Source organism: Rhagoletis zephyria, unplaced genomic scaffold (assembly GCF_001687245.7).
Source record: "Rhagoletis zephyria isolate East Lansing unplaced genomic scaffold, Rhagoletis_zephyria_1.1 Rzeph_scaffold_20734, whole genome shotgun sequence".
Lineage (NCBI taxonomy): Eukaryota > Metazoa > Arthropoda > Insecta > Diptera > Tephritidae > Rhagoletis > Rhagoletis zephyria.
The window spans coordinates 1-8262 of NW_016177792.1; the positions used below are offsets into that span (position 1 = coordinate 1).

At 35.3% G+C, this 8262-nt stretch overlaps 2 protein-coding genes and 1 long non-coding RNA gene across 4 annotated transcripts; 1 reads left to right on the top strand and 2 right to left on the bottom strand.

Annotated features, from left to right (window-relative positions):
- Positions 1 to 921: 921 nt before the first annotated feature.
- On the bottom strand, positions 922 to 5893 carry Pbp49 (proximal sequence element A Pbp49). Of its 2 annotated transcripts, none has more exons than XM_017637292.1 (2): positions 5782 to 5893; positions 922 to 2249 (listed from the first exon to the last, which is right to left on the bottom strand). In XM_017637292.1, the coding sequence occupies exon 2, from the start codon at positions 2223 to 2225 to the stop codon at positions 969 to 971; it is 1257 nt and encodes a 418-aa protein (XP_017492781.1). In that variant the 5' UTR covers positions 2226 to 2249; positions 5782 to 5893; the 3' UTR covers positions 922 to 968. The 2 variants fall into 2 exon arrangements, with proteins under 2 accessions (XP_017492781.1, XP_017492780.1); XM_017637291.1 differs by lacking the exon at positions 5782 to 5893 and adding an exon at positions 2818 to 2905.
- On the bottom strand, positions 2296 to 3046 carry LOC108380892 (uncharacterized). Its single transcript, XM_017637293.1, has 2 exons — positions 2818 to 3046; positions 2296 to 2758 (listed from the first exon to the last, which is right to left on the bottom strand). The coding sequence occupies exons 1-2, from the start codon at positions 2972 to 2974 to the stop codon at positions 2418 to 2420; spliced, it is 498 nt and encodes a 165-aa protein (XP_017492782.1). The 5' UTR covers positions 2975 to 3046; the 3' UTR covers positions 2296 to 2417.
- LOC108380893 (uncharacterized) lies at positions 5601 to 7915 on the top strand. Its single transcript, XR_001849600.1, has 2 exons — positions 5601 to 5769; positions 7695 to 7915. It is a non-coding gene; the product is annotated as an uncharacterized LOC108380893 (long non-coding RNA).
- The last annotated feature ends 347 nt before the right edge of the window (positions 7916 to 8262 follow it).

The window sequence follows — 8262 nt, forward strand, 5'->3', positions numbered from 1 at the left end:
TGAAACTAATAGTTGTATTTAATGAGACCGAAAAAAGTGCAGAGCAGGTAAAGTTAGTTGCATTTCTAACATAAGAAAATTTATAGAATTTTTGAAACTCTTTCAGAGAGGCAAAAACATGTATGTTTTTTTGTTAGTCCGACTTTCTTCAAAATACGTCTCAATTTCTTTGTCGTAGGGTCGGGTTTCCTATATCGACTGGTTGAGATTGTATTGCGATTATGAATACATTTTTTCAGCCGAGTACCTTTCAAATCATGGCAATTAACTAAATTAATTAAGTAACAAGTATTTATTTACATTTTTCATTTTCAAATCGCTCAAGTTTGTAAATTTTTAAATTTAACGAATTTGTTTATTCAAATTATCGTCGACAAAAATTCCATCCATGTGCCACAGTCATATGTTTTTCCTAATTGCGAATACTTGCTGGCAAAATTTTGTCTAACTTGAATTTGCAACTTTTTTCCAAGAACTGGTATTTCTACTTGTGAGTTATTTAAATAAAATATGTGAAATTTAGCTGAATTTGCCAATTTAGCCGGTTGGACTAAACAGTTCTGGCAACACTGAATAGAGCTGCCACTTCAATGCGGAGTAGAAGCTGGAACAACTCATTATACAAAAATTTATATTAAAATTTTAAATGGATGGGAACAACTTTTTGAGAAACTTTACCCCACCGCACTCCCTCTCTTCCCAACAAACAGATTTGTTCTGGTGGCGGAAATGTTCCTGTGTGAAACCGACCTTACTGAATAATGTATGTATGAATGAAAACTATCGATACTGCTTACAAAACCATCGATGTTTTCGATTAGCAAAAACCATCGATAGTGCCATGGATAGTTTTGAAGCTCTACTTTGCTCCCAAAATGAAAGGGAAAAAGTTGCATGCGATACCATTCCGTCGAAATCTTGTTATTATAAAATAAATTCAATTACTCAAGCCTGCTTCCGTCTTAATTCTATTCGAGATATGTAAACTCCCTGTCTTCTTTTGTATCGTTCCTCGTACTGTCCACGCCAGCTAATAATTCCTCGTTCTCTTCCGATGCATTCTCTGCTTCAACTTCGACATTTTCACTGAAATTTACTTCTTCGTCTTCATTGAACTCATTAACTCTGTAGGCATGGAATTCGCCAATTTTATTCCCATCGATGTAATGATAATCAAAGAAGCACTTCTTGCAGATATAGGCTGGATCATGGAGTTGGCGATCACTTTTTGTAACAATGAACGTATATCGTCCTGTGCCGCACATATTGCACACACGAGTGTTAAAGTGTACAAACGAGCAAAGTCGGGGATAAAGTTCGCGCTGTTTGCACGCTATGCTGGGTATCAGTAAATCTACCTGGGATATGATGAAGACATGCTCGCAATTGCCATGGTGCTGGTATAATTGCGGAAACCCTAAGCTCACAGTTAAATCCAGGAACCGTGTCGTTTCCATTTGTGCTACTTTAAAACGTAAATCTTTCAGACCGACAGCTTTTTTAGCCCAATTACGAATCACCTCTGAATAATCTGCGTTGTTGGGATTGCGACGGTCATTATAGAAAGTATTATTTATGAAGAAAAATGCTGGATCAGTTGCCTTTGCTGGTAGTTCGGCAGTCGGATTATTGCTAATATCGAAGAAGCGTTTCTTTTTACAAACACATGATATCTTGTCACGTAAATCAGTAAGATAATTTGTGCCTAAGCACTCAAACTCTTCAGAAAACACTGGCTTTTCTAAACTTTGCCCAGTGTGAACGGCTCGAGCAGGCCTGTAAATACGCACCTTTACAATTATATCATTGTAAAAATTGCAAGGTTCGTATTGCTCACATTCGTGCTGAACAGGAAGTGGTATCATAGGGTATATTTCGCGTGAGCGCTTAAAAGGATTACGACGTTGCATTCTTTCTTTAGAATTATTAATTTCTTGGTATGTTTTTAAGTTGGTTTCGTTGACCTTTAAAGGGTTACGAGAGGGGTGGCTTGTGCCCGGTTCAAACTTTATAATATTAGCGTCATTATCTTGTTGTAGTTGCTCTAAACAGCACTGTGCAGTTACATTTTTGAAGCGCTTTGGGTCTGCAGATAAATTCATTGCATCTTGAATATCTTCATGGCATTCGGGTATCGTCATAGACTTAAGAGAAGTTTTCCAATCTGCTAAGAATTCTTTTAAAGAAATTGGCGGCTGCATCTCTTGGCCTAGTATTTCCTCCATTCTGGCTAGGGATTCAACAGTTTACTGAAAAGATAATATAAATAAATTTGAAGTGAAAATTCATTCCAAATCCAGTTGAAGTGGTAGCATATTATATTTTTGGGACCGGGACATATACATACATATGTGGACAAATATGTACATACATACATACATACATTCTACTTATATTAATTTGTTAAGGTTAGTAACTCAACGAATATCATCGAACGATTGAAATTTTCTTATAGCTTCGTCGTAAGACATATTTATTTGAAGATTAACCTCCGCAAATGGTCTTTCATGTCTGTCTTGATTTATGCCGGTATCGCCTTTTTCGAGAGACGCTTTTTTGTTATCAGCATCAGGCGTATCATCCATCCGTTCACATTCTTTACTTTCGGCAAAGACACGTTCAAAATATATTATTTTACTAGTTTTGGCGAAATATTTATATTTTTGTCGACAAGTAGTTTCAAACAACGGATCTGACGGTGTGGCGTCTGGATCTTTCTCAAAGAACACACACGTTCCCATTGGGTTATCAAAGCTTCCTGTTGATATTTGCTTTTACATACTTTTTAAGTTAATTATTTACATAAATATCAAATACCTTTAAATATATTTCCATTTACTTCAGCAACTGGATCACTGTCCAGACCAATTATTTTAACTGGAATGTTTTCATCCAGTTCAAGAGAACCTAGCTGATTTTTAAAGTCAGCGAATATTAAAAATTCCTCCTCTTCATAGTCTGATTCTTCGTCCATATTCAAGACTTGCAGGATTTTCTGGATCGTGGTTCGCACTCATTAATCGATGCATCGGAAACATCGATGCTATGTTTTGGACCTTCCGATATATATCGATGTATTTTTTTTTCGATGCATCGCCTTTTGTGTGCAATGTACGCTGTACATATTAAAATTATTTTCCAAACTCTTTGCTCTAGTAACTATTCTAACACCCGATTTACATGATTCAAGTACTTGAAAGCAATTCTTGCTCATTGTCTTTTGTGTTTTCTATTTGCTTTTACACGTTTCAATTCTGTTGAATTCAAGTTTTTGGTTCGACTTGACGGTACAGACGCATGTGTACTCGTCCCTTTTCTTATCACCCCCTCTCTCCCACATGCGAGCAGAATTGAATTCAATACTTGAACTGTGTAAAAGCAGTCCAAATGTGGAAATTTCACTATTTATGCACTATTAGAAAATACATTCTATTAATATTATGCAAAAACGTATGAGTTATTTGCACTAATAAATTGCTAATCTATTAGTTTAAACGTTAAGTTCTCTCACAAGAGAAACATATCCAAACATGTACGCGAACGGGAAAAATGCAGAAACTTGCAAGCTATGGGGCTTTCGCACGAGGCGATTTTTCAGGCAACTTTTGCGTTCAACTCACGCAGGGTTGCACGAAAAAATCAAATTGAATGGTTAAAATTATCAAAATAATCGCGATAAAAAGGCGTTAGCATTGTTCAACGGCCTTTTAACTAATCGCTTTCAACAAAGTTGGTCGCCAGCCAAAATTTAGCCATTTAACTTTTTTTTTCGTGCGTGAGTTGAACGTAAAATCGCCTCGTGCGAACACCTTTTTAGACGAACAGCTGATATAATTTTTGTTTACATTCAAAAGTGTAAAATTTAAAACGTACGAAAACTTATCACAAAGTGTCATCCTGACACAGTTTGTTGATTGAACAAATAACTGCTTACTACTTATAAGTTTAATTAGTCGCGTTTTGTCATTTTTTACTTCAAACCATCAAATTCAATTTTGCGATTTGCGTAAATTCCAACCAGCTGTTTTTCTATTGGCAAATTGCTGTTGGCAAAAATTTTTCCAGCCGAAACCAGCAGCTTCACCTCAAAATGAAATGTCACTTTGATCTCTCAATTTCCCTTACTTTGCAATTTTTTTTTGCGTGCGCGAAACGAAAACCTGAAATTTCTGGTTAACTTTGAACAATTAACAGGTTCACGAACGCAACTATTAATTGATATGATATTGACACTCTAAAACCCTTTGGTTCTTTGGGCAGCTTTTAAACAGTGATTATGAAAGAAAAAATCATGATAATAAATTACCAAATCAGTGTACCGCAATATAATCTCATTGCTAGCTGGCACACTACCATGCTTATTGTCGCCACTTCAGTACCTTTCGAAAACTTTTTTCGAAAGCTTTATTCAAATATACTGTTGTATATTTTTAATTGAAAGCATATGAAAATTTCCCGCCGGCATATGAAATTGAACACAGGCAAGGCGAAATGCGAAGTTTGCTCGGCGGCGTTTCGTGGCGATAGATTTATTTATATCGCTCTGCTGGTCGATGGCGGCAGATGGCCAAAGGGGGCCGTATGTTTTCTTTGCTTTCAAAGATTTAGAAGCATCGGCCAAATCGGCGAACTGCGCCGTTCGCCGGGTATTGTGTTTCAAGCATCAGTTTTGCAGATGTTAAAAAAGTTCCTGTTCAAAATACGTTCAAAATATTGGAAATTTACAATCGAAAGGTGTTTTTGTTGAAAAATAAGTAGTTTATATTTAGCTAGCATCTATTATAGCACGAAAAATTGTAGTTGAAAAGTTAAGTTTATGAAAAGGCTTTGATGAGTGGCAACACTGAGGGCTCCAGTAATCGACAAAATTCTGCGTATACAGACTGCGGTTAAGTATAAGTTCTGCGTTCTTGACTAATTTCACCTTTAGAAAAAGCGTGTGGTCTCTTTTTTGACCTCGAAGGGAATTTTGCTGAATAGTAGTAAAAGTGCTTCATTATTCGAAGTTTGCTTTGCTCTTATTCGCTGACATTTGTTTCCCTGTTTCGACCTTCGTACGGCGCGGCAGAAGTCATACATAAACGCTATCAGTTGACTGTCTGTGTTTGTTTTCACCACACATTTCTGGTGAACTTTTTGCGACTCTCTCCTACTGAATAGCCAAATCATCTCAAGTCACAAAAATAGTCACTAATTGCTAATCTCAAATTTAGTGAATTGAGATGAGACTGAATTACTGAATCGCAGGGCATGAATCACGTAACTTTGAAACGATAGTCGTTCAAACGATACTGACAAAACGATGTTGTCAAAACACTGAGTTATGCATTTGTGTTGCTGTTACGTGTTACTGTTACTGTTACGTGAAGCAAAACTGGAATCGAGTTGACGATATCGCACAAACAAGCAAGCAAGACAATCTCGACACGATATCGTTCAGACGATTTTCGTTATACATGATTCATGCCCAGGGTAGGTGTACCTTGGAGAGAATTGATGTAGGAATCACTCCTTAAAAAGTTTACCACGGCAACTCATAACATTGTAAATAATCTATTACAAATTATGACATATAGGTGACATTTGACTTGACAGTTTGATTTCGCTGCGCAAGTTTCTTTCGTACAGCCGGCGGGTGAGGACAGTGGATCTTTCTTTCTTTGTATAGGAAATAACTCGCGTGTGTGAAAGTAAAATAGTTTACTACAGATTATAATCTTGCCGCAATTAGTGACTTTCAGAATAACTTTAATTTAGTTATAAAAATCGGTAAGTACTCACCATTAAAAATACGTGCAATGGAAATCTATTTAGTTTGTGAAAAGCTGATTTGCTATAAAATAGCGACTCGAATTTCCTTTTTTACGTGTTCGGCGCACACATTCACGTGTAAAATTATTCGCTCAAAATGGCTGACAGCATTTTGGGCGAATTCAGTGGTGTGCGCCAGTGATCGGCCTCTAAGAAAATTCTGTGTGGTAGAATCTTGGAAAAAAAATGTAGATTGCAAAACAATGTAGATAATTTTGGCTATGTGGACGGCTGCATTTGAATTCATGTATTCATAGTCAGCTGTTGAAGCGGCGCCAACGCAATGCCAAAGTTCTATGTGGATGGGCCTTAAGATATTTTAATAACATATTTTAAGAGATTTGTGCGACCTTAGGGAGTACTGTCAGCTTTTCTTCTTATCACATCACGAAGTAGCGAACAAATGTGCCACGTTCCAGAAACAGCCAATTGGGATTTGCCGATTTTGACAACTTTCAAGTAAAAGTCAACAACGCCTCAAAAACCTTAGATGCACTTAAACTTGCTAATACTTTCACAAAAGTCGCCGTTTTTAACATTTTCGCTATTAATTCTTGTTATAAATCATATAGTCTGGAATTTTAACACAATAAAACCACATTTCCCGTCGAAAAATTGGTTACTGAGAAAATTTACTATTTTACATATGTTCTCATTCGGCTTTGTTTACTTTTACTTGAGAAATTTCATCGTCGCCGGGAATGCGGAATCTTGTATTATATTATTCTTGTTACCATAGATATATTGTTTAGTGTTTGACAATTTTTGCTCTTAAAATTAAGAAAATTATGTCAAGCAAAAATAAAACTACTGAAAAACGCGAATAGGTGGTAAATCTCAGACCTTGAGTGGTAGATAGGGATAAATCGATACCATCAAGGCATTACTCAAATCAGTACTTGTAATTGTATCAAACAAGGTATCGATACCTACTCAGTTTCGGAAAGGTATCGAGTACTTGTACATAGAACTACCATCTGCAGATTTTTCAAAGTTATTGAATTTTTTTTCACAAAAATATGAATTTTTACAAGATTTATGATCTAATATTTTTTCTTACAAAAACAATAGAATACATTTTTACAAGATTAATAGATACATTTTTTTCATATCAAATAAGTTTAAGAAAATAACTGCTTTTTTGTTATATTTCCTAAAAAAAATCAACTTTTCCAAGTGTTTTCCTGAAAGGTGGTTTCGAGATTTTGAGCATTAAATAACACCACACAAATTTAATAAAACAAGTTGGAACATCCATAGATTTAATAATTCATTTAAAAAATTTACCAGTTGCAATTTCCCAGTACAAATATATCGTTATTTGCTGGTGCGGATTTCACAGCTCCTTCAAATATTATTGATGCCATATGGCATCATACACATTTAAAAATATACCACGCGTTTATTAGCACTTTTTTAAATTAAATTACAAGTTCTAGCAATATTTGACACTATTTTGGAGACTNTATTTGGTAAAATATAGTATTTTAATGTAGACCTTTCTAAGCAGAAGAAAATTGATATTTTAGTAAAGTTTTAAAATTGAACTTTTTCATCTACTAAGGATAAAAATAACAATACCGTATTAAAATATAGTTTATAAAACTTCCCATTACAGCGTTGCATATAAAAATATAATTTCAGATAAGCTCAATTAAATCTGAGTATTCAAAAAAGCATGACGCCATATGGCATCAAAATAGCGAAAGGGAAATTTATGCTTATTTGCATTTCAGTTCCAATATATCTTTATTGACCGTTTCGTTTTCGATATTTCCGATATTAAATTCATCGATATTATATTAGTAGATATACCGAATACCGATGCCCATAACTAGTAAAATATGAAAACTGAAACACATTTCATACGTCACTGATTTTAGGCAAATCAAAAAGCGAGAGAGCGGCCTGTATAGACGCTTTTATAGTAACAACAAAGGGAGAATTTGGTAGTCCAAGTCTAGTGAGCTTTTCCTGCGAGGTTGCTTGTTTGAAGGAAGCTTTAAATTATCGATTAGCAAGATGGCAGACGAAGATTTATCGTTGAACGAAGATCAACTGCTGGACAATCTTGACGAGGCAAATGGCGAGCACGAAGCGGAACTAATGAACGAAAACGAGGTGAGTACCTTTAAAATAAAATGCAAACCTTTATAGAAGTACTTTTATTTGGATTTGATATCCCGAATTTGTGAGAAACCTACGGACGTTCTAGACAAAGATATAAAAACTGTCCAAAAGCTCATAAAGACGCCACTTTTCAGCGTTGTATTTCTGTACATTGTTATGTATGTATGTATGTATGTACATTTTTGGTGGCATTTTAAGTTGTATGCAGTTTTAAGGCAATTGCATCTAAAATTGAAAAAATACGATTTCTAAGTGAGTCCTTTTATTTTGTGTTTTCGGTTCTACGTTCTACCTTCGCGGTGATTTTCCCAAAAGGAGGAA

Excerpts from the sequence above, each read along its gene's own strand:
- Pbp49 (XM_017637292.1), bottom strand. The coding sequence starts at position 2,225 with ATGGAGGAAATACTAGGCCAAGAGATGCAGCCGCCAATTTCTTTAAAA.
- LOC108380892 (XM_017637293.1), bottom strand. The coding sequence starts at position 2,974 with ATGGACGAAGAATCAGACTATGAAGAGGAGGAATTTTTAATATTCGCT. Across the intron at positions 2,759-2,817 it reads AAATGGAAATATATTTAAAG|GAAGCTTTGATAACCCAATG; the intron begins GTATTTGATATT and ends AAATATCAACAG.